General features: G+C 43.8%; 3 protein-coding genes across 3 annotated transcripts; all 3 read right to left on the minus strand.

The window, feature by feature from the left end:
* Positions 1-215: 215 nt before the first annotated feature.
* On the minus strand, positions 216-24,069 carry LOC311009078 (uncharacterized protein). Its single transcript, XM_084003051.1, has 20 exons — positions 24,022-24,069; positions 22,849-23,333; positions 22,521-22,712; positions 22,192-22,287; positions 20,535-20,769; positions 19,484-19,630; positions 18,815-18,841; positions 17,544-18,077; positions 13,876-14,858; positions 13,258-13,353; positions 12,925-13,155; positions 12,587-12,734; positions 12,455-12,481; positions 11,817-12,365; positions 2,326-3,050; positions 2,114-2,209; positions 1,576-1,809; positions 1,336-1,483; positions 1,220-1,246; positions 216-1,136 (listed from the first exon to the last, which is right to left on the minus strand). The coding sequence occupies exons 1-20, from the start codon at positions 24,026-24,028 to the stop codon at positions 577-579; spliced, it is 5,547 nt and encodes a 1,848-aa protein (XP_083859177.1). The 5' UTR covers positions 24,029-24,069; the 3' UTR covers positions 216-576.
* Positions 3,732-7,478, minus strand: LOC311008730 (E3 ubiquitin-protein ligase TRIM47-like). The gene is made up of 3 exons (XM_084002573.1): positions 7,420-7,478; positions 6,190-6,760; positions 3,732-5,347 (listed from the first exon to the last, which is right to left on the minus strand). Exons 2-3 carry the CDS (start codon positions 6,703-6,705, stop codon positions 5,069-5,071), a joined length of 795 nt encoding a protein of 264 aa, XP_083858699.1. The 5' UTR covers positions 6,706-6,760; positions 7,420-7,478; the 3' UTR covers positions 3,732-5,068.
* Positions 7,606-11,158, minus strand: LOC311008711 (zinc finger protein RFP-like). The gene is made up of 7 exons (XM_084002537.1): positions 11,034-11,158; positions 10,237-10,825; positions 10,067-10,162; positions 9,759-9,992; positions 9,109-9,247; positions 9,003-9,029; positions 7,606-8,923 (listed from the first exon to the last, which is right to left on the minus strand). Exons 2-7 carry the CDS (start codon positions 10,813-10,815, stop codon positions 8,343-8,345), a joined length of 1,656 nt encoding a protein of 551 aa, XP_083858663.1. The 5' UTR covers positions 10,816-10,825; positions 11,034-11,158; the 3' UTR covers positions 7,606-8,342.
* Positions 24,070-26,263: the final 2,194 nt, after the last annotated feature.

The raw sequence follows: 26,263 nt of genomic DNA on the forward strand, positions 1-26,263 counted from the left end.
TTAGGAGTAGTAGTATCAGTAGTAGTACTAGTAGTAGTAGTAGTATTGTTGGAAGTATCAATGGTAGTAGTTATTATTTTAGTATTGTTCATATTGTGAATTTGCAAAGTAACACCCAGTTAACAAATATATGTAGTGAAGTACAAAAGTACAACATTTCCCTCGTAATGGGGTAAAATGATCATTGTCAGGAAAAAGTACAAGTACATCAGAAGTCTAATTGTACTTTTTTTTATTGTGATTTCAAGGTAAAAAAAATAATGTTATTACAGTTCATTTGGAAAATGACCACACTTGACATTAGCACACTTTACAATACAAAGGTTAAGCTCAAGGTGCTTCACGTACTAAAAGGTAAAAACACAGTACACAGTACAACATTAAAATACACAATTCACTTCACTTTCTCCCCAAACATCCTTCAAAATAAGAGTACAAACACTCCCAAGGCCCCTTATCTGTCAATCCCCCCCTCTGGATAAAGAGATGGTTTAACCCATGGATATATTAAACTGCTGCCTGTGTATTAGCTATGGTGGGGCTGCTGCTCCCCCCTTCAAATTCTACAAAACACATTTATTTCTCGTCGTGCTCACAGTGTTTCACGGCAGAAATAACCAAAGGGTCAGAGTTTTTCTCATCTTTGTTTAGATGTGGACTGAAATACGGGAGGAGCTCGCCGGCGAACGAACACTCGGTAAACGAGTAGATGTGCGATTGAGCCTCCACGTCGTAGAAGGACACGAGGCCTTCCTCGTAGTCCACGTAAACCCCGACCTTCTCCGGTTTCTTCGTCAACGAGAGAAGAAGCGGCGGCGTCGTCATGGCCGCGTACTTGTCGCCTTGGTGATGCACGGCGACCCAGTAACCGTCGTCTGGGCTCAGCGAGAGCTTCCCCTTGCGGTTTACGTCGCGTCTTGCCACGCCAAGGTCCCACCCCGTCTTGTTGCTGACCTCCACCTCCCAGAAGGACTTCCCAGAGGTCAAACTGTTGAGGCCCAGGATGCTCGCAAACAGGTCGAACCTCTCGGGAACGTCGTCTACCTCTTGGTCCTCCCCTTCATCTCTCACCTCCCTCCCATCGTCGGACAGGCCGAGGTGTCGGTGGGCGGTCGTCGGATCCAGCTTCACATCCACTGTTGATCAATCACAAGTTTAAAAGAATCCAAAAGGATCTGATCCAGAGTCAGATTTTTCTTTTAAAGATCAAATCACGTACCTGCAAACTTTGTAACTCTCTTAAGTTCTGCGAAGTGAAGAAAGAAAAGTTTTAAAGACAATGAATTCAACATTTTTGGGGCTTTTTTAACATTTACCACCACGCTTTGAACTCACCGGTGGGAGTCAGCTCCTCGAGTTTCTGTTGAATCTGCTCCACCGTGGTTGTGGTGATTCTTCTCATGGTGCCAAAAGACAGCGACGTGTCGAGCTCTATCTCTGTCGAGTCTTTGAGGAGGTCCAGGTCATGAAGAGACGGGTAACTCTGAGACATGGTGGGGGGGAAGAGATCTCATCATACAAGCCACAAGTAGCTGGACTATTGTGCAAGACCAACAAAAGGGCAAGTCCTCTCACCTGAAGGAAAAGGATGTGATCCTCGAGTCCCGCTACGTGGTTCAGCTCTGAGATGTTTTTCTCAAGCCTGTCGACCTCCGCTTCCAACTTCTCTTTGATGGAATTCGCCTCTTTCTGCACAACCTCCCTCCTGTCACTTATCGGCTTCTGGGCCGTCGCCTGGGCTGCCTCCACGATGGCTTTCACAGCCTCGAACACGGCCTCGATGTCCCACCACTCGTTCTCCATCTGGTCCTGGATATGCGTCAGGGGAAGCATTGTTTGTCAAAAGCATTGTCAACAAAATATATATCGCTTATCATTATGGATGGTCCACCATTAGTCTCCAAAAGTTAATTTTTGCTTTTACAGAGGAGCTCACAGTATAGTCCTCTACATCAAACCTCTAAGGTTGTAAATAACAAAGATGGCGTCGGCCCAAAATGCTGAAACGAGAGGCGTTCATCATACTGTTTTGGCAAAAATGTTTCGATAGACCGGTTTGATTTGTTCCTACCCATCTAAGTCAACCGCACCATTCGTCACTATTCCAGCTTACCTTGCAGCTCTTCAGAGCCACGTTTATCTCATCCACCCGGGTTTTCCTCTTCTTGATCTTCTCTTGTAACTCTGACTTTGTGTTTTCAATCTTGGCCTGGAGTAAACAAAAAAGAAGCAAGTCAATACCCCAACTTCAATCCCCCGTATACCTCTTTTTGGTGTGGTTGCACTCAACTCACAGATTAAAGTAAATATAAGGGCTTTACTCACCATCTTCTTGGACCATTCATCTTCAATGGAAACGGTGCCCTCCTGACCTTCTTCCATACAGAGGACACAGATGCACCTCTCCGTCTTCCTGTTGTACAGCTCTAAGGGCCGTCCGTGCTTCAGGCAGGCCCTCTCGTCCAGGTCCTCCACCGGCTCCACCAACTTGTGGCCCTTCAGCCTTTTGGTCGAGAAATGCTTCTCCAGGTGGGTTGAACAATACGAGGCGAGGCACACGAGGCAGGACTTCTTGGCCTTCAGCTTCGGCTCGTCGCAAACGTCGCAGGCCACATCGCCGGGCGCCCCGTTGTACTCATTGGCAAACTTTTCCGCGGCCTTCTCCGCGGCCTTCTGCGCTTCCTTCTTTGCAATCTCTGCGGCCTTCTCCGCTTCCTTCTTCGCAATCTCTGCGGCCTTCTCCGCTTCCTTCTTCGCGATCTCCGCGGCCTTCTCCGCGGCCTTCTTTGCGATCTCCGCGTCCTTGTTCACTTGCTCGACAACGGTCCTCAGGACGATGTTGACGTCGGGGGTATTCATCAGTTGCTGCTTGCACAAGGGGCACACAGAGCCGTTGGATTGAAAGCTGAGGTCCAGGCATGTCTTGCAAAAGGAGTGGCCACAAGGTGTAGTGACGGGATCCACGAATTGCTCCATACAGATGGAGCATTGGAGATGCTTTTCCAGGGGGGGGGTCTCTTGGGGCGATGCTTGAAATGAGGCCATATCTGCTGAAAGGGAGCATCATGACGTTACTCACATAGAAACATCTAAATATTCTGATTACCTAAAGCAGAAGTAACTGTGTCACCTTGACCAAACACCTGTGGCATTGTTATTTGAGGTCTGAGGCTTTTGGATTTCATGACCCTTTAATATTGATGTCATTCATATTATATTAAAATCTTCAGGAGACACCGCTGTATCTGTGTCGGTAGTTTCCTCGTCTCAATTACGAAGGACACAACGTAGGTTCGCTTGCATGTAATTAAAAAAAGATACATTTGTGTCTCATTACTTATTTAGAGTTTTTACTGGACAGATTTCAGGAGTCGAGATGACAAAGCAGGAAGGAAACGTCAATAAAATCCAACTCTGATCCTAATGGAGCCGAGGGCACACCCATTGAATCATTGTGTGCGTGTGTGTGTGTGTGTGTTTACACACAATAGCAGAAAATTACGAAAGCGTCGACACTTACGGAACAAGCAAACCACTTTATAAATCACTGCAGGCATGTTTTAAAACCAAGTTTGGAATATTGTACATAGATAATACCTGAAGCAAACTAGGTAAAACAGTAGTTTGACAGTAGTTTACATGTTTAAGGATTCTTTATTGTCGTTCCTTTGTCCTAACCCCTTACCCTAACCCTATTTAATAGAATGTCATATGATAGAGTGCGATATTACCTTCTAGTTATTTAGATGCTTCGTGTCTGAAAGGCTCTTTCTCTCTCCACTCCCACCTAGTGTGTGTGTGTGTGTGTGTGTGTGTGTGTGTGTGTCCGTCCTCCCTCTGTTAAGTTTCATTTCTGTTCGAAGCCACTTCCTCTTCTGTTAAAGAGACATGTCAGCTCACCGATACGGACTCGCCAAAAGTCTATTGCTCAATGTTTGATTGGTGAACACAAGTTGCCTTTAACCCTCCTGTTATCCGTCAATGTTTAACGTCTCTGAAAAAGAGGGCAAACATTATCCTTCTTTTGCTTCATATAGAGGGACTTTTCCTTATTTAATAGGGGCAAATAGGTAAAAGTTTACAATGTCCTGTACACACTTGGGAGGGGGGTTGCTATTTACTTAAAGTTTATTTAGATTGTCAACAAAGAAACATCATGTACCTGAAGCATAAATTGTATAAACGTTCATTTTCTGTTGCTGAGGTCAAATTGACCCAAAGGATTACAGATAAGTAGAACTTGAAACGGGCAAAAGTATTGATTTGTGTTTTTTTGTGTGTGACTTTATTGAACCGCATGAATAGTGTTTGGATTATGTCCAAAAAGGAAAAAAAGTAAATGTTATAAGAATTTTGTATAACCACATAATTTTAGGGTTTTAATGACTTTAGTATTTCCACTGATGACCTAAACAGGGCCTAAAGCTATCCTGCAGAACAGCTAACCGTTATCGGGGGCCCTGTGCACGTGATGTCTTGTATTACATGTTTTCAATGACACGTTATCTCCTGTGCCTTTAAAAGACTCAAGTCACAACAATGATTTGAGCACTTCCTCTGTAGCAGCCTCACACGTTGTTGCACTGTAACTGCTCCTCTTGTACAAGATTAAAGTCAGACGTCGACTTTACTTATGTCTCCGATCTCCTCCTTGGGTGAATTTATTCGTTTACGGAAAAATTATTTTAACAGTAAATATTTAAACATTTTAAATATTGCACGAAAGGTCCCATTAAGCTTAAATACATCACATCACCCATCGAGGCCTATTTCATCCTTTTTTTCCCCTTTTACTTGATTCAAGCAATTATTTCAGTTCTTCAGGTTCACTGTTTCTTTCAGTTAAATTGTCTTCACTCAGCTCAAAAGGAAATAAATTGACTTCATTTCTAGCTGACATTCTGTTAGCTTAGCACAACGATTGGAAGCCCTGAGCAGCATTTCCTGTTCCTGTTCAAAGGTCATGCTGTGGATTTAAAAAAAAGAAATAAAAGAAATAAAACTCTGTTCTTGTGCTCTTGGAGGTGACTCATCATGTGCAGAAACGTCTGTGTCAGCGGTTTGCCATCTAGTGTTTTCTCTGCGATTTCCCGAGATGACCCGTGACCTGTCGACCTTCCAGCGCGGTCCAGAGCCGCAGGAAACGGAGGTCGTCATCGATGTGCTGCAGCTGCTCTAGCTCGGCGCTCCAGCTCCGCAGCGCCGCCACCTCTTCCTCCAGAAGCCCGATGAGCTCTTTGTTTGGTGCCCCTTTTGGGTTTTCTCCACCGAGGTCGATCCTCTCAACTTTACTGAGTCTCTCTTGAACGTCCTGCTGGAGTTTCACTCTTCTCCATTTTAGTTTGACCTGTAGGGGGGAGGGGCAACAAAAACATGTCTGTGTCATGTGACAGAAGTGAAACCAGTACTGAAATGTCATTGTTGCGTTGCTCTCTCAGTGTCCTGAACACGCCTCCTTTAATCAAGTCTGTTCGGTCTGATATTCCTTTGACAGCTGATTCAAAACCTGCTTTCAAATAATAAACTGGTATTTTTGCATAAATATGTGAGGAAATATTTTTTTAACTAGTTATTATTATTATTAGTTATGCAATTACATCCTCATAAACATGAAAATCTAAACGCATACACAGCATCAGTTTTTGTATGGAGCATTGTAGAGGCTTTGGTTTAATGTATGTCCTGAAATCATGCCTTAAAAGCGACGTGGAGTGACTTTAAAATGTACGTTCCCGTAGAACTAGTACTGCACTTACATATATTGTTTAAAGCCAAGCTATGATTGATTTTTTTCTTTTACTAAACATAGCAAAGTCATTTTAGTTGCAAACACTTAGCCACGTAGTTTTGTAGCGGTTTGTTTTGATTTGAGAAAATATATTTTCCCTCAAAGCGTGATCGGGAGGCATGCTAGCGGAGACAGTTACGGCTAATGCTACATGCTAAACTACTGTTAGCTAAATGTATATCTAAATGTATTGTGGGAGAAGCATGAAGTCAGAAAACTGTCCGCGGAGTTAACTCCGAGTTTGCTATCATTAGCTACTGGTCAGACCAGACCATTTTAAAGTTGCAGTACTGGGAATTCTTCTCATTTGTAAGGGGAACTCTCATCACTGAATATGGAAACAGTTTGCTCGTATTCCCAAAAAAACCCTGAACCCTTTAATGTTTTTGACGGGACTCCACCTTCTTCTTTGTAGCTTCCTTTTTGACAGAAATGATGTGATGGCCCCGGTGTTCTGTCTGGGCACACGTGGCACAGATGACCGTTCGGTCGCTCCTGCAGAACCTGTCTAACTGCCTCCCGTGCAGCCTGCACACAGAGTCCTCCAGGTTCTTTGCCACGCCAATCAGCAGGTGGCGCCCAAGCTCTTCGCTGCGGTAGTGCGGCTCCAGATGAGCGGTGCAGTACGAGGCCAAGCACTCCAGGCAGGACTTGACCGCTCGGCGCTCCGCCGGGCAGAAGTCGCAGGGGACCTCCCCAGCTTTCAGAGCCTCCTCCGTCGGGGCGTGGTGGAGAGTTCCCTCTGTCTGGAGCTGGGGCCACGTGGGGAAAGATGCCTTGCAGAGGGGGCAGTGGCAGGCCCCGCGGATCCTCCAGTACTCGCCGATGCAGCTCAGGCAGAAGCGGTGTCCACAGGGGAGGGAGGCCGGGCGAGTGAACTCATCCAGACAGATGCAGCACTTCGGAGGCTCCGACATCAGGTCACAAACATGCAATCAGATGATGGTGCATGCCATTTTGAATACAGTATATCTGCACAAAAACGAAGATTAGCACACTGAGCAGCTTGCATTTTCAAGCACCAAAGGGCGAGTTAAGGGCGTTCATGGTTAAACGGTAGATGGTATCTAAATGTAGACCCTCGTCTCCATAAAGGCAGCAGACGAGAGGCAGCAGGGTTAACACGCGTGGCCTCACAGCGACCCACATGTTTATATTTATCAAGAAACTCCATTTCCTGCCATCATCTTGACCCATGACAAACTGCGTAAGTGATGTTTGTTCCAACGCTTGTGGGAAAATCCTGCTTCGGCCATAACACTGGGAATGAATAAGCTCCCGGCGATGAGGATTACTCACAGCTGGCAGCCATTCAGGAGAGTGGAGAGGATGCTTTACGTCAGATTTCAAGTTACTACACGTCCCCCCCCTCCTCGCTCCCAACCGGCATCGACATGCAGGTAAAACACGGATTTAGAGACGGGACTGTCGAATGCTACATTTGTCAATATTCACTGTACAAATGTATTTCTGGTACGTGTCAGTGAAGTTGCTCAAAGTGAGACTGGGTCATCAGATAAAGTTTGTTGATCAGCTTCTCAGCTTCCATTTGACAATAAATCAAACTTGACTTAAATAAACATTAAAAATAAGAATAGAATTTTACATGAAAACATTAAAAACTCACATACCTCTGTTGTGCAACTATCAGCTTGCGTGTCCCTGAGGCTCCGACAGTGTTGTGCTCTCTTATCCTCCTGTGTGGAGACACACCTACTGTATCACTGCTGGGAAACAGCAGCTGCCCTGTTGGACTTTCCTGGATGCTCATAAACCCATAAAACAAATTAAATAAAGGGCAAGAGATTACTGTGAAGTGTTTATTTTTTTAGTTAGAAAACAAATACATAAGAACATTATTACACCTTATGAAGACAAGTTGACAGAATTAAATTAAATATAATAAGATATAATTTACTGTGTTTGATTATCATGGAAGGAAACAAGTACTTTCATTTTATGACATCATCGGCTTACATATTTGAACAAATGAGGACAACCAACCGGAAGAAGAAGAAAAAACACCGTAGCAAAACTTATTTTTTCATCTGAAGAATAAAAAAAAGCAAGTAGATTATTATTATTTAAGAAACAAACAAAAAAATAGAAGGAACCTTGAGTTCGGCGTTTTGGCCATCGCCATCGTGGTTTACGGCTGGAAAGCTTCATCCTTACTATGATATCAACATGCATCTAAATCTACCTCTAATTTGAAAAATAAAAACCCCAGTCGTATAGATCATGGAATTCTACATCACTTCTAAACTCTATGACCTTGACAAATAAAACTTTCAAGGTCAGGTTGAATCATTTGCAATAAAAAAAAAACAAGAGAAGGATTTTCCTGGACAAACGACCTCGGTTAGGGATTTGTCATCTTTTTTTTCCTGCAAATCTTGCCATAAAGTTTAGCAACACTGCATGCAAGAACAAAAAGGTCGACAACATCATCATATCTCAGCATTTGTTTGGATTTTCTGTCAGATTACTCAACGGTTTGTCTCAATTTTGTGGGTTTTAAAGGGTTTAATCTTTTTGAGTTTATACCGTCGAGTTACTCTTTAGCTTGTTGGAAGGAGTGGATGAGAGAAAGTAAAGATGCTCTGTCTTGCATTGATCTAATAAGCAAAGGCTCAGCTTTCTTGGCCCCGCTGTACAGATAGAAGTACGGGAACAGCTTCTCTGTGAACGACTCTCCTGTGAAAGAATAAAGGTGTAGGCTCCTATCCACGTCATAGAAAGAGACTCGGCCTGCATCATATTCCAAATATACTCCTAGATTTCTTGGCCTGGGAGACAGATGAAGGACATTGTAAGATTTAACAAAAACTTGATAACCAAAACCAGACTTTCCTATGGCGAAGAAACCATTTTCTTTTTTCACTTCGACACTCCCTTTTCTGGTAACGCTCTCCCGTGCAACACCAACGTCCCAGTCGGATCTCAGGCCCACTTGCACTTCCCAGTAGTGACGTCCAGAGGTGAAACCCTTCGACCCGAGGACTATGGGACGGTCGAACCTCTCGGACTCATGCGACGTTGGTGGATCAGCATTCTTGTTGTGCTTCAAACGTTTCCCGAATTCAGACACAACGAGGTGGCGACCAGCCGTCGCCGGGTCAAAGGTGACCAGCTCTGAGAAAGTTAGGTTCAGTTCAACCGTAAGTGAATTGAATCAGCGAGAGAAGTCGATTAACTGTGTTCATGTTCTCACCTTTATATTGTCTCATCCTGGTCAGTTCTGTCGGAGGGGAAAACGCTTAAGTTATGGGAACTCAATGAGAGATTTCTTCATCGATGAATAAAATGTAGATATTTACCTGCATCCGTCAAAGTCTTCAGTTCTGACTGGAACATGTTCACAAGACAAGTCATGGTTCTCCTCAGTGTCTGCACATACAGGTCTGAGTAAACCCTGATATTAGACCAATCCTGGGTGTCGGATTTTGTGCTCAAGGCCTGTGGATATATAACATATATTATAATCAATCTTTTCTTTAAAGCCCCACATTTTTTTTTTTTGCTGTGGAGGGATTTAACATACTGACTCACTGACTACTTAAATGGAAAGTTGGACAATTACATTTATACATATTCCATTTTGAAAAGGTTTGGCGTCCCTCAAGTTTCTGTCCTGGGTCCCCTCCTCTTCACTCTATACACCAACTCTCTGGACAGCAGACACTCTACACATCATCCGCCGCAAGCTAAGAAAACACATCTCTTTCGACTGCTTCTTGGCTTAGAAGATGATGGTTTATTTGAATTAATAAGAAAAATAATGGCAGTTACATCCTGCACTTATATGTAGCACTCTGTAATCGGTCTTATTTGAAGCTAGCGCACTTACTTAATTCTAGCTCTTCTGGGTTTGTACCCTAATGCACTTATTGGAAGTCGCTCTGGATAAAAGTGTCAGTTAAATGGGAAGGTGGAGAAGGAGGGAAAGAAGGGGGGGAAACCGTCTGACCTGCAGGAGGCGAAAGTAGTCGCCATTTTGCGAAAGACGCTCCAGCTCCGAGTGCTTCCTCTGCAGCTGGGCGACTTCCTTCTCCAGCTCTTCAATCATGCCCTTGTGTTTCTCTTGTGATTTTCTCAGCCTCGTATCGATATTTGCTCTTAGCGTAGTTTGTGCTACTCGAACACGATCCGTCAAAGTGTTGAAGAGCTTATCACTGTCAAGAATCTCTTTGTTTGCTTTTTCCTACAAAAAAATAAATCATGACATGGGCGCAGATTTCTAATGATAAAGTGTCAATATTTCCCCCAAGTACTCACTTTGCTCATTTCAGAAGAGTCTGCGAATTCCTTTATCTTTTCCGTTCTGTCCTCGATCATCGATTTGATCCGTGTTGTCTCCAACTCAATATTTTCCTAAAATGTATAATTGCAAAAAAGGTGTTTGAGCAAGTCATGGTTCTGAGGCATTTAACCAAACAAACTCTTACTTTCTGTCGAGCCCCTTCTTCTTCGACGGGCACCGTCTCGTGGTCTTTGTGGTCCGTCTCGCTGCACAGCAGACAGATGCACGTCTGTTCGTCCCTGCAGAAAAGCTCCAGGATCCTTTGGTGCTTCTCACAAGTCCTCTCCTCCAGGTCCTCCACCGGCTCGACCATCTTGTGTCTCATCAGCGAGGGGACTCTCTGGTGGGGCTCCAGGTGATGTACACAGTAGGACGTCAGACACACCAGGCAGGACTTCAGGGCCTTGAATTTCACTTCTTTGCACACATCGCACTTCACCCCCCACGGTGCGTCGGCGCTTATAAGTGCCTCAACCTTCCTCTTCTTTATCTGGACTGAAATCTCCTGGATGACACTGTTTGTGGAGATCTCAGGCCTCATGTAGAATCTTTTGTTACACATCGGACAGCTGCATGCATCTTTCCCGTCCCAGCACTTGCTGAGGCAGGTCTTGCAGAAGTTGTGACCGCAAGGTGTGGTGACCGGATCGCTGAAGACCTTCGTACAGATCGGACACTGGAAGTGTTCCTCCGGCATTGAAGCAAGGACACCGAATGAGGACATTATAGAATCTCTGTGGGAGAAATTATATATTTGCTTTAGACAAAAACATCAGGTATAAAAAAAAGTCCAAAAGTTGGATAATTCCTGAGAATCAAGTCTATTTTTAGGCTGTTGACAATAGATTCCCGCCCAATGACTCAGTTTCACATGGTTCAGCTTGTGAATCTTAATCTTACATTGCATTCTAACAGTTCTCTATTTACAAAAAAAACACTCACCTGACTCTCCGGAGTTCTTCTCTATATTCCAGGGGCCTTAACTGTCACTCAGAAGCAAAACCATACTTGGTAAAAACGGCAGCCAAACCACAAACAATTCAACCGTCACCATGTCAGGACATGAGTCCTGAGAAGCTGGAGGGAACACTGCGTCCTGTAGTGGGTGTGGCCAAGTGACATCACATTACTGAAATGAAACTTAACAGTATTCTCCAAAAGTGCATGAAGCCAGACATGATGACATTTGGAAACGTTTGAGCGAACATTTATTGTTAGAAATCAAGAGATCCAGAAACCACAATTTTTAATATGTTTTGACATGTCATGCATTTGGAGGAATAGCTCATTTCAAAATACGTGTTCGCATTCTTTCTGAGAGTTAGAATAGCCTCACAAACCCATTTATGTCTGTATGGTACGTTTGGTTAGCTTAGCATATAGAGCTAGCCCGGCTCTATTTGATGGTAAATCACCTACAGCACTTCTAAAGTTCACTTATTAATACATATCATGTCCGTCCAAAACAAGGAGAAATATTCTGGGACACAACACCCACACATGTATGCTAAGCTAAGCTGCTAGTTCTAGCTATATTTAATTTACAAACATGACTTTCCCTGCAATGTTGAACAATCCCTTTGAGGCTCTAGGGAACATCCATGATCTGATGTGCAATTCATACATTTGTTGAGCTATGCTATACACGGAATAAATAAACATAAAACAAAATCCAGTTTTCAATTTAAAGATCTTTAGCAACGTTTTCTTCTTGCAAACCTTAGCTTTGCTTGATCGGGCTTTTCTCATTCACAGGACAAATAACGATGGTATCGGAGGCTTTGTCGCAGCAGTACAGGTAGAAAAAGGGCAAGATCTTCTCCATGAACGTATCTTTGAACGTGTAGATATGGGTGCAGGCCTTCACGTCATAAAAGGACACTTGCCCCTCCTCGTAGTCCACGTACACACCCACTCGCTTGGGCCTGGGGTTGAGGGGGAGCACTACTTGTGGGGAAGTTGACACCCGGTAGCCCTGGCCTTTCTTCATGGCCAGGGCCCAGTAGCCTTGGGTGGTGCTGACAGAGATCCGGCCCTTCCTGTTCACAGAAGACCGGGCCACACCCATGTACCAGTCGTCCTTGTCCCCCACCTGAACCTCCCAGTAATGTCTACCTGAGGTGAAGCCCTCACGACCCAGGACGATGACCACTGTGTCGAAGCGTTCCGGGTGGTCTGGGAGGTCCTGCCATGCACCCAGGTGTCTAACCTGGTGTCTGTCCTGAGAAAGCTGCAACCACGGGTTGGCTGATTCAGGATCCAGAGTGACGTCCACTGCAGGAACACATAACAAAGGATTTATTTTATTCTAGGTGGTTCAAGATGATGAAAAGATCAAACCAAATGCCAACAAATAAAATCACCTGTATATTTGCGAATCTTCTTGATTTCTGTAAAAGAAAAAAAGACAGATTGTTGAGGGTGTAACTTATTCTGGTGGGGCTCTCGATTTAAAAATCAAACAGAAAACATGAAGTGAAGTGATGAGTTCCTACCACTCTCTACCAGTTTGCCGATCATTTCATTTAGCGTCGCCTCCAGTTTGGCCACCGATCTCCTGATCATGCCTACGCAGATATCAGTGGGAACGCTGGTATCAGACCAGTCTTTGACAGAAGGGGGAGTGCTGAGGGCTGGGAAGCTCTATGGAGAGACGGAGCATTGATCTACTTTTTAAACATTTTTCTATTTACCTTCTGAGCAATCAAGATTGTAAGATTATTTCCAAAACGAATGGCAGCCAACAGTCTATCTTAAATTATGTGCCTTCGGAACAAGAAGAGCAAACAAAACAGATGATGGAAGAAAGCTAGTGGAGCAGTTCATATCACACCTTTAAGAAGTGAATGTGGTCGGTCCGGGCCACGTTTTCCAGCTCCGCGTTCCTCCTCTTCAGCTCGGCGATCTCCTGCTCCAGCTCAGTGACGAGGCCTTCGGCCCACCTCTCCGTCTGCCGCTGCTTCCCCTCTATGGCCAAGACCAGCTCGGCCTGAGTCTTGTGGATGGAGCGCACCAGATCCGAGACCACCTGCATGCTTTCCTCGACCTCCCTCTGAGCGCTGGCCTGAAAATGTACACAAAAATCTTACATGGATAATGATCATATACGTTAATTTGCTATATTTGAACACACCGGCGAGCTCTGTGACAACAGTTTGTCCCTCACTTTGTTTTGCTCCATAGAGTGTTTGATCTCCTCCACCTTTCTCACTCTGTCCTGGATCATCTGCTGGACGTCTATTTCCGTCTTCTTCAGCTGCGCCTGTGTGACAAGATTTCACACAAGCAAGGCTGAACGACATGCAGACGATGGTTGACTCTTTATGTACAAACACTGCTAAGTGGCGAGGCTGCTCTCTGGACGTGTAAAAGGCTGTAACCTAGTAAATGTTTGGTGGACTGCAATTAGATTCTGTTTGAAGGCCCAATGTTGTCTTTGACTGTCCAAACGTCAATGAAAGGATGTGGTTTCAAAAGGCATCATTATTTGGAGGGGTGATAAATACATGTTTAGAAGGTAGCTCAATACGGAGCAACAGAAAAATGCGACCCCGCACGAACTTCCCTTGGTGCTAAAAGTTCCAAATTGATTTATGGATGAATGTCATGATATATTTGATTGTTAGCATACTTCATATTTAGTTTTAGAGGAGTTATTGGCTCCACGTGATAACACTCTGCAGAAGCTTCTTTGGGATCCAAACGCTCTTTCGTCTCTCATTTGACACTTAACTCCACCAATCGAGTTTCTACCATGAAACGTGGCTTTTTGGATCTGTCTCACCTTTTTCTCCATCCATTCCCTCTCCACCGGGACAGTGTAGTGCGACCTGTGGTCAGTCTCCGTACAGAGGACGCACACACAGGTCTGATCCTTCTTACAGAACAGTTCCAGGAGACGCTCGTGCTTCGGACACATCCTGTCCTCCATGTTGGCAACGGGCTCTATCAGCTTGTGCTTGGTGAACCGGGCGCCGTGAGACTTCAGGTGCTCCTCGCAGTAGGATGTGAGACACACGAGACAGGACTTGACCGCTTTGGGCCTCCCGTCCCCCAGGCAAATGTCACAGAGGACCTCCTCCCAGGACACAAGTGGCGGTGGGGTTTGAAGAGGTGATGGAGTAGGGGTTTGGGGTGACAGTGGTGGTGATGTTTGGGGTGGCGGTGGCGGTGGCGGCGGCCCCTGAGCTGTTGCTTGGGGTGCCGGAGGAGGAGAGGTTCGGGGTGCAGACACAGAGGGGATCAGCGGCGGTAAATCCTCCGGTAGAGGCCTTTTCTCTCCTGGTTTCTCTTTCTTTTTCCTCTCCTCATCTTGCTTCTGCTTCAGCTCCTCCAGAAGCTGCTGCTTCTGGTCTTTCTCCAAAAGCCTCTCCTCATCTTCCTTTTTCCTTCTCTCCATCGTCCACTTCTTTCCTCGCTCGTTTCCTTCCTCCTCGCTCCCCATTTCGTCCACGCTCCTAAACCTGATCTCCTTGAACTGCCCCGCGATTTCCCTCAGGACCGTGTTGATGCTAATGTCTGGCCTTTTGTAGAAGGACTTCTTGCACATGGGGCACTGGTACAACGGGCTGGTTTTCCAGTACCCCAGGATGCAGCCTTGGCAGAAGTTGTGTCCGCAGGGGATGGACACAGGGTCGGTGAAGACATCCAGACAGATGGAGCAGTGCACCTGCTCTTCGGAAAGGTTCCCAGTGTTGGCCATTCCTACACGGCGGAGAGGCAGGGTCATTTTTTCAGCGCAAGCAACCGGGCTCTGAACGGGGCATCAAACCTGCTGTGATATTGAGGTTGCAAGGGTTAGATGCCGTGACTTTGTTTAGGGTGATTTTCATGCAAATGTGCAAAAGCAAAGCGTGACAGGACTCATTTATTACAAATATATAAAATAAAGTCAAACTTTTTTTTCCTTTTTTGAAAAGTAAATGAGCCCTTGTGAGTCTTGACTGTTGGGAGTGTTGATAGTTGACTGATTTTTGTTTGTTTTATTCTTCTTTCTCCCGAGGTAATTTTAATATTTTACATAAAGTGCACCAATTTTTCATTGTTATTTTGCATTTCACTTTATTTGCATTTGTTTGCTTATGTAAACTGAACTGCCTTTTTGTTTGAAATGTCCTTATTAATAAATGTAAATACATTTTTGGGGGTGATCCATATTAATTATTGAGTTTTAAAAAAGTAAAATTAAATAAATACATATCTTGACTGACCCAATATACAGCTCAATATACACGTGACATGAGCAAAACATTCTCATAAGAATCAAGGTACATATATTAAGATACGCAGGGGGATAACAATGAAATTGTTAGTGCTCCCTGGTGGACACTTTGTGTAACGGCAGTCTCAAACATACTTTTTGGCATCTCCTCCAAATATTTGTGCTCATTGGCCGACATAAATAAACTTGCGGTATATACAGTCTGTGATAAGCAGACCTTTGCTTTATAAACATTTACAGCGTTTATTTGAACTTGAGCTAAATATAAATCGTGCTTGTTAAATTAGTTTAAAAGTAGCGTGTCCGTGAAGCTGAAATTGAGTTTGACTTTTAACACGAGCACTGCTCTGCTCTGCTCGAGGCCCAGGTATTCACAGCAGCAGGGATTAACAATCTTTCCCAAAATAATGGTGCAGTCTGTGGCCTGTCTTGCGGTGTTTACCCGGCTCTAAACTATAATCTGGATTATCTTCGCATTGAAACGCCTCATGCTTTAAGAATACAAACTTATCACGACAACTGAAGTGTTTTCCCGAACCGAGTGCGACAGACTGCAGGTCAGAGCTCTTAAGCAGCCAAACAGTGATAAAACGAATCCAAACAACACTCCTCTAAGAGACCCGGAGAAGCAGATGTGACGGCAAAGACATGAAAAGGGCTGGAGAGGACGGAAAAGCAGAGATAAGGGGAGACTCACCAGAGAGCAGCTGCCTCAAGGCTCTGCTGTACACTGACACATGAGACAGGCTATAACCGCTGCCACCTCCAACTCCCCCTACTAACACACACACACACACACACACACACACACACACACACACACACACACACACACACACACACACACACACACACACACACACACACACACACACACACACATCTAAAACCCAAAATATACCCCCTCCCTCCCTCTCTTTTTACCCCAGATAAATTTATACCCCCTGGCCTCGGCCCTCACAGGAGAAATGGCTTTAACCCTTCGGGGAATACCAGCAGTCAACACATGTTGATCTTTAAAAACTTTGATGTTTTTTGAAAAGGCAAAAAATCTATTAAAATGTTGATAAAAGCACTGTGTGCTTTCCTAATTTGGTATTGCAGGCTTATTTGACACTCATTATACACTGTGAGGTGTTTCCAAAAAGTTGTCCCTTTGTCCACAAGTGAAGCCAAAACTCAAACTTGCATTCTCTCTGCTGGCCACCAGGGGGCAACTCCTCCTTAACATTGTAAACATTAGTTTATGGTCTTAATTATTGTCTTTAGGTCTCCCCGGCTCCGCTTGTGGCTGCTGTTTTCATAGCTTCCTCTTGGATTTGTACTCACAATCTTTTTACAGCTTACAAAGGAAAATCCTACTTATTCTGCCTTTAAGGAATGCAATTAAATCCATCTACGGAGCCGGTTTGGGTGATAAACCCTTCAGATAGGAACAAACTAAATGACAAATCCCTCTCACAAGAGTTGGAAAAAAAAGCGTAGTATTTGTTTGTGACCGATCATCTTTAATGAACAAGTTCAGATAGAAAGTACGAAAGCAAACATTTAATATAAAAATACAGAACATAGTCTCGTGGTCCCTGAAACAATGGATCAATATAAAGTTATTTTGTAAAAATGTCCATTGCTAACAATGTCAGAATCCTACCGTATGTACAAAAAAAATATATCTCATTTGGTTCCCTCCGGCAATTTATTTAGTCTCTACAACACAACTCTCCTTAACAACTGGAACAGGTCTGCAAAAAGTCAGAACTAAAATATCATCCTTTTGTTGTCGTTTTACATTTTACACCAAAATATCAGTTTATTTTAAATATTATTTGAGAAAAGGGTGTACAAAGGAACTTGTGAGAAACCAAAATTGTTAATATTTCTCTTATGTCAGTCAATAAATATACAATCCATGTTTCAATTGCCTTCATTCTGTTGCCTTGAATTGAGCCTGATTTTACTTGACAAATACAATAACATGCCACATTGATATGCAAAATGACTTGCTTTGTTTTTGTCATTATATTGCAAATTGTTTGAGAGAAGTGCTTTTGCAAACAAGTAAAAGTCTCTTACAGTTGGCTGGTTGAGAAGAAACAAATCCTATTTTAAGACCACATAAAGGACCACATTTCTTTTTATAATATGCACTATGCACCAAACATTCTTTGACCTCAAAATGTTAGAAAGGTTTGACTGACTCGCCAGGCTTCGGATTGGCTGTCGTCCTCAGGTGTGTTTGACGGGGGTTATGATTAAAGGCGAAGCGTTCTTCCCGTCGTGCTGGAGACAGGGGCTGAAGATTGGGTACAGACTATCGGTGAAGGTGTCGTTGAAGGTATAGAGATGCAGACGCGCCTTCACGTCGTAGAAAGAAATCAGGCCTTCCTCGTAATCCAGGAAGATTCCCACTTTGTTGGGTTGGGTCGGCAGCAGTAGAGGCAGGCGGGCCGACGCCAAAGCCTTCACCTCGCCGCTCTTCAGCCACAGGCACCAGTATCCGCCCTCGGGATTTAGCTTGATCTCGCCCTTGCGGCGGGCCGAGGAGCCGGCCATGCCGAGCGTCCAGGCGGTCTTGCGCCCCACGTCGACCTCCCAGTAGTGTCGCCCGGAGCTGAGACCTTCTCGGCCCAGGACGAAGAGGGCAGGGCTGAAGTGCTTCGGACCCTCAGAGTGGGCGACCTTACGCTCTTCATATTTCACCTGCCGGCCGTCTTCGGACACGACCAGGTTCCTCTGGGCCGTGGCGGGGTCCAAAATCACCTCGCCTGGACAGAAGACAAAGCTGTTTATATTATGAAAGCCTTAACAAGTCGGCTGAATCTCTCCGAAAATGGTTTACCCTTTAATTTCAGCACACGTTATAATCATTTCATATTCGACTTTTTATAATTTGGCTAAAACTGATGCTGTCACTGACTTTTCCTTTACTTAAGTAAAAGTAGCAATGCAAAAATACAAGTACAAGTCTACTTGAGTTAAAGTAAAGAAGTATAATTACAGGGTCAGCAAAAAGTATCAAAAGTAAAAGTACTCATAAATGTCTGCAGAACAAGATAGAAACATTTTAATAACAAACACCTGTAATTCACCATATTTTATAAAACACCTGTTATTCACCATATTTTATAAAATATTTTTTTATGTTAAATCAATGTAACTACAGTTGTTAAATACATTAAATGGAGTAAAAAGTACAACATTTCCATTTTTTAAAATGCTATCGTGGAGTAGAGCTATAAAAGCAGCATAGATTGATCGTAAATAAAAAAGTACAAGTACAAAGTGCAGCGCTTGAGTGAATGTACTATAAAAACTTGTGCCGGTGAATTTGACGACGCTCTTTAACCGGGGTCACGACCCTAGATTTAGCTCGACTATGCTGTGAAGAAGTGGCGCCATCTCGTGGACCTCACAAACTTCTGTTTTCTTGTAAAAATCTCTCGTAAGAAAAATGCAGACTCCCCTCCAAACCCACTGATCACCGATTAAAAGTCGTACTTACTTGAGTAGTTCTGCATCTTCCGGAGCTCTGAGAGAGAGAGAGAGAGAGAGAGAGAGAGAGAGAGCAGGTCATTCATCTGAAGAGTCAAAGTCAAAGCAGATGGCACATGTTGGTGGTAAACATGCAGATCTAATCCAGAGCTGTAAATGCTCGGGACATGTGCTGCTGTCAGTCGGCTCCCCCGCTGGTTCCAAGTGGTGGTGAACTGTGGCGTCAACACGATCTCCATCTGTCCCATCATCTTGTGTGTGTGTGTGTGTGTGTGTGTGTGTGTGTGTGTGTGTGTGTGTGTGTGTGTGTGTGTGTGTGTGATGAGTCACTTTTCTATTTGTACGTGCTCGTACAGTGACCCACATTTGGATTTTGCACAATGTGTGGTTGCAGTTAGACAAGGAAGGATGGATTTTATCGCAACTTTGATACTAAGACGATGCGTTTTCTCGCAGTTTACTTCCTGATATTTTGAAAGTACACAGTAGACTACATCCCTGAGCATTTGGAGGGAAAACATGCAAAAGGGAAAAGTTACATTCATATTTTTACAGGCACATTAGGCTACAACAAGCTGTTTCTTTTATTGTGCGGAGCAGTTTGTCATGTAAACCTTCACATCGTCTGCATATTAAGAGATACATTTCTGAGGAATTAACTCCATCCAGCTTGCCTCACCTTTCCCGTACAGCTCTTCAGCTCCTCCTGGAACTTGTCCACGAGGCTGCTGACGGAGGAGCGGATGGTCGTCAGGTAGAGGTCGGTGTTGATGCTGACCGCTGACCAATCGGTGGGCTCGGGCGGCGGCTGCAGCGTCGACAGGTGCTACAGGGGGGGGGGGGGGGGGGGGGACGAGAGAGTGAGGTTAAGCAAGGTAAGGTGAAAGTAAAATGGAAATAAACACACTCAAACATTTTCTTTTCATGGGCTAAACAACAGTGTGTAGATTTATCAATATAAATCAAAGAAGAGAGGCTAGTATATACATATCAGAAGAGTCACAGACGCGGAACAGCTGAACATATTTGCTTCCTCGAATGCTATCTGGGAAAAGTGGAACTTCAAAGATGTCTTTCATGAGAGGAAAATCAACATTTTATCTACATAAATAGTCCAGGGTAAATGCACAAGGGGGGGGGGCTTCTATAAAACAGCTGGCTCTGTTCGTAGAGGCTTTTGATGTCGTGTTACAAATCTCCTAGCAATTTGCAGGTCCACCAGATAATTGATGTGGATGAATAATGATGGGAGAAAGTAATTGAAATATGTATAATATATATATATATATATATATATATATATATTATATATATATATATATATATATTTATATATATATATATATATATATATATATATATATATATATTGGAGGTTGGTAATGTTATTAACAGTCTGAAGGGTGTTGAGGTGGGACCATCAGCAGCAGCTTACACTGCAACGTAGTTGAGAATCGTATCTAATTAGCTCCCTCCGCTGTCCTGAATGCATATTAAGTGAGCTGTGTATGTAGGCTACACATTGGGAGGAAAAAAATGAGTAATGAAGTCATTAATATGCCAGCATGCATTTTTAAAATTTGAGCTGGAGCGCGGCCTTGATATGAAATATTGATCAGACCACACAGAAGCTGGAGGGGGGAAAAAGTGGGACATTTGTGGTTAAATCTGCCATCTGGACAAAAAACCCAACATATTTGATTTTCAGCGTGATCTTGTGTCCGTGCTACCTGCAGGAAGACCACTTTGTCCTGGGGTCTGAGCGTAGGCCTCCAGCTCGTTGCTCCTCCTCCTCAGCTGGCTGAGCTCGTTCTCCAGACCTCGGGCCAGCTCCTGAGCGTGGCGCTCGGCCTCCCGTTGCCTCGTCGCGATCAGCTCCACCAGCTCCGCCTGACTCTGCTCCACCATGCGCTGCAGCTCGGCGTACACCTGCCAGCTCTCCTCCAGCTCCCTCTGAGAGCTGGCCTGCACGAGGAAGGGAGGACGTGTAAGGTAAACTCAAACTAATCCGTCATAGGGTTCAATATCATACCAATATCCAGTTATGATGTTATGCTCTATATCAGAGGTCTTCAACGTTTTCAGGCCAAGGCTTATAGTAACCCGGTGGAGGGACCCCCTATTACATAGTGTATAAAATGATGTTCCTTATTAAACCAATAATAATGTGAAGTGCAGCCTATAGTGCCATATATAACAGTACTTTGTAATGATGGATGGATACAATACTAAGCCATTAAAATAATAATTGTTGATTTTGGCATTTCTACATCACAATTTAAACAACATGATAGTAACAAACAGGAATATTTTATATCTGCTTAATATAGGTTGTATTCACGTTAAGGTGTATTTTTGGACATATTTAAATTTTGGGGAAAAAAAAGTTTGGGATCAAATCATTGCGGAGGACCCCCTTAAAGAATCCAGTGAGGTGTTGCTGTCTTTATCTTCAGGTCCATCTGACGCACATATGCAGAGTGTTTGTACAGAACCACACACACACACACACACACACAGTAACCTGATCCTCATTGTACTTATAAAAAGTAGATAAAATGTCACCGAGCAGGAAACGGGTAGCAGCAGTGAACCTTTGTTCCGGTAAACCATTCAAAACCTCAATAACATTTCTATAATTTTACAATGAAAATCCTGTCATTTCTATTTTAATCTCTTATCCTGGAGCTAGGGTTTGACTGTACCAACTGTAGGTGAGAACGGGGCGTAAGCTAAGAAAGGTAAATGTTTTTACGCTGGTCGAACCGGTTGGACGACCTAAAAGACATGGATGTGGACGCAAGAGACACAACAAACAAACTGCATCCTCTTCGGGGCCGGGAGGCTTGGGTAATTATCAGCCCGTCAACAGATATGGATCCTGCCAAAGTGCCCTTGAGCAACGGGGGCCTGCTACCCTTGCATGGACCGGCGTGTAAATAAAGCTTTTAGGTAGGTCTAGGTTAGGTCTGATCAATGTACTTTAAAAACACATGACAGTAATGATCCACATGTGTGCTTATTGTTATTACATTAAAATGATGTGTCAGATTTAGCTTTTTCAAAAGGAGAGAAATAATCTAATTTGTCTGACCTATTTTTGGATCAGCGATAATTATGCGTCATTACACCACAAGGTCCCTTTATGAGGTTGTTTATTTTAAAATGCCAGTTTCACACCCATCCCTGTAATATGTCTCTTAATTAGCTGCCTTTAAAGGCCATCGTCTCAGTCTCTGCAGAAACGAAATAAGGCATTCCATTTTTAGGATGAATCTCAGCGATTTGTTCTTCATGTCAAAAATGTGATCCTTTTAGACAAAACTTGAAAATGTTTTTTGGTGATTTGATTTTTCGGTTCTCCCGGCAGCCTTCAGGCCGACTCACCTTGATGACCTTGATGGATTGTTTGATCTCCTCCAGTTTCTTGGCTCTCTCCTTGATCAAATGTTTGAGCTCCGACCTCTTCTTACCCAGATTGCTCTGCGAGGAGAAAAAACAGGATTGTGGTTCACCGAAATAGATTTCGACACAGAAAATCACACGACGGCCCTCGAGGCTTTTAATCGGGTGCTTTTTAAAGGGCCGGCATGTGGGATTTAATGGGATTAGTTAGCAGAAGTGCAATATGATAGAATCACCCCAAACTTAGAATCGTCATCTTTTATTTTTTTACGTATTCTATTGGGATAAAAAGGTGAATATCTGCGGCTCACCATCTTCTTCTTCCACTCGTGGTCAGCGGAGACGATCTCGTGGGACTTGTGCGTGGCCTCGGCGCAGGCCAGGCAGATGCAGGTGTGGTCCGTTCGGCAGTAGACCTCCAGGAGTCGCTCGTGCTTCTTGCAGATCTTTTCCTCTAGGTGGAATGTAGGCTCGATGAGGCGATGGGATGTCAGGGACTTCACCTGGGTGTCATCGGCATAACGAGATCAGGACCGTTGGAATACTGTCCACTTTAGGTCCAAGTACATAAATAATCCAACAACAAAGAAAGGCATGGCCAGAGGGAAGGGACTAACCCTGAAGAAGAGAGGAACTGACCTTTTTGTGATGCCTGAGGTGTACCTCACAGAACGATCCGGGGCAGTTCACGCAAGACTTAAGCGCCTTCACCTTCCTTCCAATGCAGGCGTCGCATGGGACCTCCCCGGCCCGGGCGAACTCCCCATTGTCGGACCCTTGGTTGCCCCCGTGGCCCGAGTCCGAGCTGAGATTCAGCGTGGACCCCCGAGTGGATCCCCGCGAGGTTCCACCGGCCGCCCCGGCTTCCCCAGCCATCAGCAACCCCTGAAACTGGGTGGAGATCTCGGCTAGGACCCTGTTGACGCTCATCTCGGGCCTCTTGGGGTAGCTCTTCTTGCACATGGGGCAGAGGAACTTCTTGCTATGGTTCCAGTAGCCCTGCAGGCAGGCCTTGCAGAAGCTATGGCCACAGGGCGTGGACACGGGCTCCACGAAGACCTCCAGGCAGATGGAACAGCTGAACTGGTCCTCGGAGAGGTGGCGGCCTCCTGGGGAGCTGACGGCTGGAAGACATGAGATAGATCAGACCCACAAGTCCTTGCCAGTAAGGTGAGACAACAGAACTGTGAATTTGACCAAAAATTGGGGTATTTGTGTTTGAGGCGAACCACAACTGTGCCACTGTGAGTCTGAGGATATAGTTTTCAGAGTCAAAGGTCAGTGTGTGACAATCTGGCATTGTTCCTTTGGCGCTCGAGTTGGGTCATAAAAAAAGAGTCACACAGGAGAGAATTGATCCACGGCAGTAGGGAACACAAAGTCTTTCTACGCGAGCAGGAAGTGGAATTTAAGAGCGTCACAGGTGAGAAACTATCTGAGGAATGCAGAAACTCAGGACCTTCCACCTCCACGCCAGCTCAGTGCTGCTTTAAAAGAAAGACACAGCTACCTCTGGTAATTTAAACCACCATCAATTGGCATTCCTTATCAAGCTTAAATAGCTCCGTTTACATTTAATCCAAACGGACTCGACTTTACATCAGTATTTGCGAATCTAATGGTGTTTTTAACTGGATTTTTTGTTCATTTTAGGACGTTAAGTCAGTTAAAACAATAATGTGTGTCCTTAGCTAAACAATACAACACTGAGGTTTTTCTCAAATATTCACAACTTTAGTTCAAACTCTCTATTTGTAACTCTTCTATTGTACAAAAATAAATTACAACATGTGAGATTGAAGCAGCACTCACCCTGCATGTTTTCCTCCGGTGTGAAAGCGATGCAGTCCTTCACCTCCCTTCATGCACTTTGCTATGAATCACATGCAGACAGGTGCTTGAAACCCGGAGCGGCCCCTCCCACTCTCGGCGAGACACACCCAAAATGTTCACACATGTTTGCCTTTTGTTATCTGTAGATATGCAAAGAAGCCTCCAGACTTGTTTTCTCCGGGTCCTCACCTGGAAAGACTCTGACATCATCAGTCAAAATGCTTTTTGTGGCAGTAAGAATGTAGTTGTACTGCTGTTGTATAACATTCGAAAATAAATAAAAAACTATCAAATGGTTGCAGCTGTAGATAGGTGAGGTCATAAATTATTCAGCTTATTTACGACTCTGATAAGTTTCACAGTGATATCAGCGTGTAGATGTGAAGGAACTTACTTATCGCAAATTCTTGTTGGTTAATGTGTAAGTAACTACATTTTTATTTTACAATTTAAAAAACACTGTTAATCACTTGTACTTTGTTTATGCTCTAGTGATATTCATGCATTTTAAATGTTGGCATGTCAAACTGAATTTAAAATTTAAAATCACACAGAGGAATTGAACAAATCGCCACAGCCGCCTCCTGGTGGTCAGCAGATAGAATGCAAGTTTAAGGCACTTCAGCCTTGGTTTCATTATTCAGAACCGGAGGTTGGCGCCTGGATTCGGGGCTACCTCCTGTTGTGGAAAAATGAATCTGCCCAATAAAGATCAACAACCAGGATCAGCTCTTTCTCCGAGGTTTATTTCTCTAAGTATTCTAATCTGCAGAAGAAAGTACTGTTCACCCCTGCCTTCTGATACAATGGTTCAGACTCAGCAGGAACGACCCTGAGTCCAACAACAGTCTCCCTTTTAAGGAGGAGGAACCAAAGGACGGATCATGTCCTATCTTACAAAGACAAGATGTACAGGCAAGGTCAAGATTTACAGAACACAGGCGTCATAGTCCTGAAATTATATTATGTCAATGTGGCACTCATGTTCATATCATCTACAAACAGACATTCATTTTCGTCATAGCATAACAGTCACAAAAGGAGATGCGGATGGCGTCAGCCTGACAAATATTCTGATTATAAAGTACTAACATCCAAAAGTCCCATTACACTCCTTTTCAACTTGAATTTGAATCAAAAACCACACAAAGATCCAAATGAAAAGTTTGGGGTGATGCAGGACGTAATCAGCGATGCGATAAACGATGCTTTTGACGTGACAAATAACAGGATGCTTAAATTAATCAACATGATCGCTCAATTGATCAAATCAGGTGCAGTGTTCAAATCGTCTTGAGTGATGGCATAATTTATCACTCAGGCAACCTTCACGTCATCGCATATTTATTCATATCTAATGTGAGAAAGACAGTGGGGTGAGGAACACGAACACATTCATCACTCTGCTGGCTGTGATCTGAATGATTGATGGTCAAACTACGTCCAGGCTGCACCAATGGGAGTAAAGCTGCTGTACTCACTGTAAACACTGTTTCTGTGGAAAAGGCAGCAATAGTGGGCCGACTTCTGGGTTTCACTGATAATATTATTGTCTGTTATTTGATTTGCCGTGATATGAGCTCCGAGGTCTTTACATTGTAATTTCAACTACATCACTTGAGAGAACAAGTGAACTGATTTCTGAAATAAATAAATAAATAAAAACCTAAAGTAGCCACAAAAAACGAATGATCCTAACAAAATAAAAGTCAGAAAGTTCCAACCAGTATTAGATGATAAAAGGCTAAATTTCCCAACATTGAAACATGAAAAGTCGCAATTACTGAAAGAAGTAAAAAATGTTTAATGAAGCTGAACATTTAGTTGAAGTAAAACTCCAGATCTTTATGTGAAATCTTCAAAAGTATAAGACCTGAAAGGTGTTTACATGGAAGTGTCTGCATTAAAATTACAACTAAATCCCTGTTGTTACATTTAATTTAATTAATTCCATTTCTACATGACTTTTTCTTGATGTTACAAAAATAACTTGTAAGCATACAAATGTAGTTTTTTATTTAAATTGAGTTTTTTATTTTCCGTTTTTCCATTTTAGCTTGCTCCTTGTTGATTCAGAAAGGAAGGTCTTCCTTTGCATACGTGAGACTCTCAGGTGGAGATAGTGGAGGCTCATTAAGGCCGATCACTCACAGGTGTGTGCAGTTAAGGCCGGTGTGCTCAGCTGATAAATAGGAGCTGGTCTCTGCTGCCTGCATATCTG

This window comes from Eutrigla gurnardus (genome assembly GCF_963514095.1).
Source record: "Eutrigla gurnardus genome assembly, chromosome: 23".
NCBI lineage: Eukaryota > Metazoa > Chordata > Actinopteri > Perciformes > Triglidae > Eutrigla > Eutrigla gurnardus.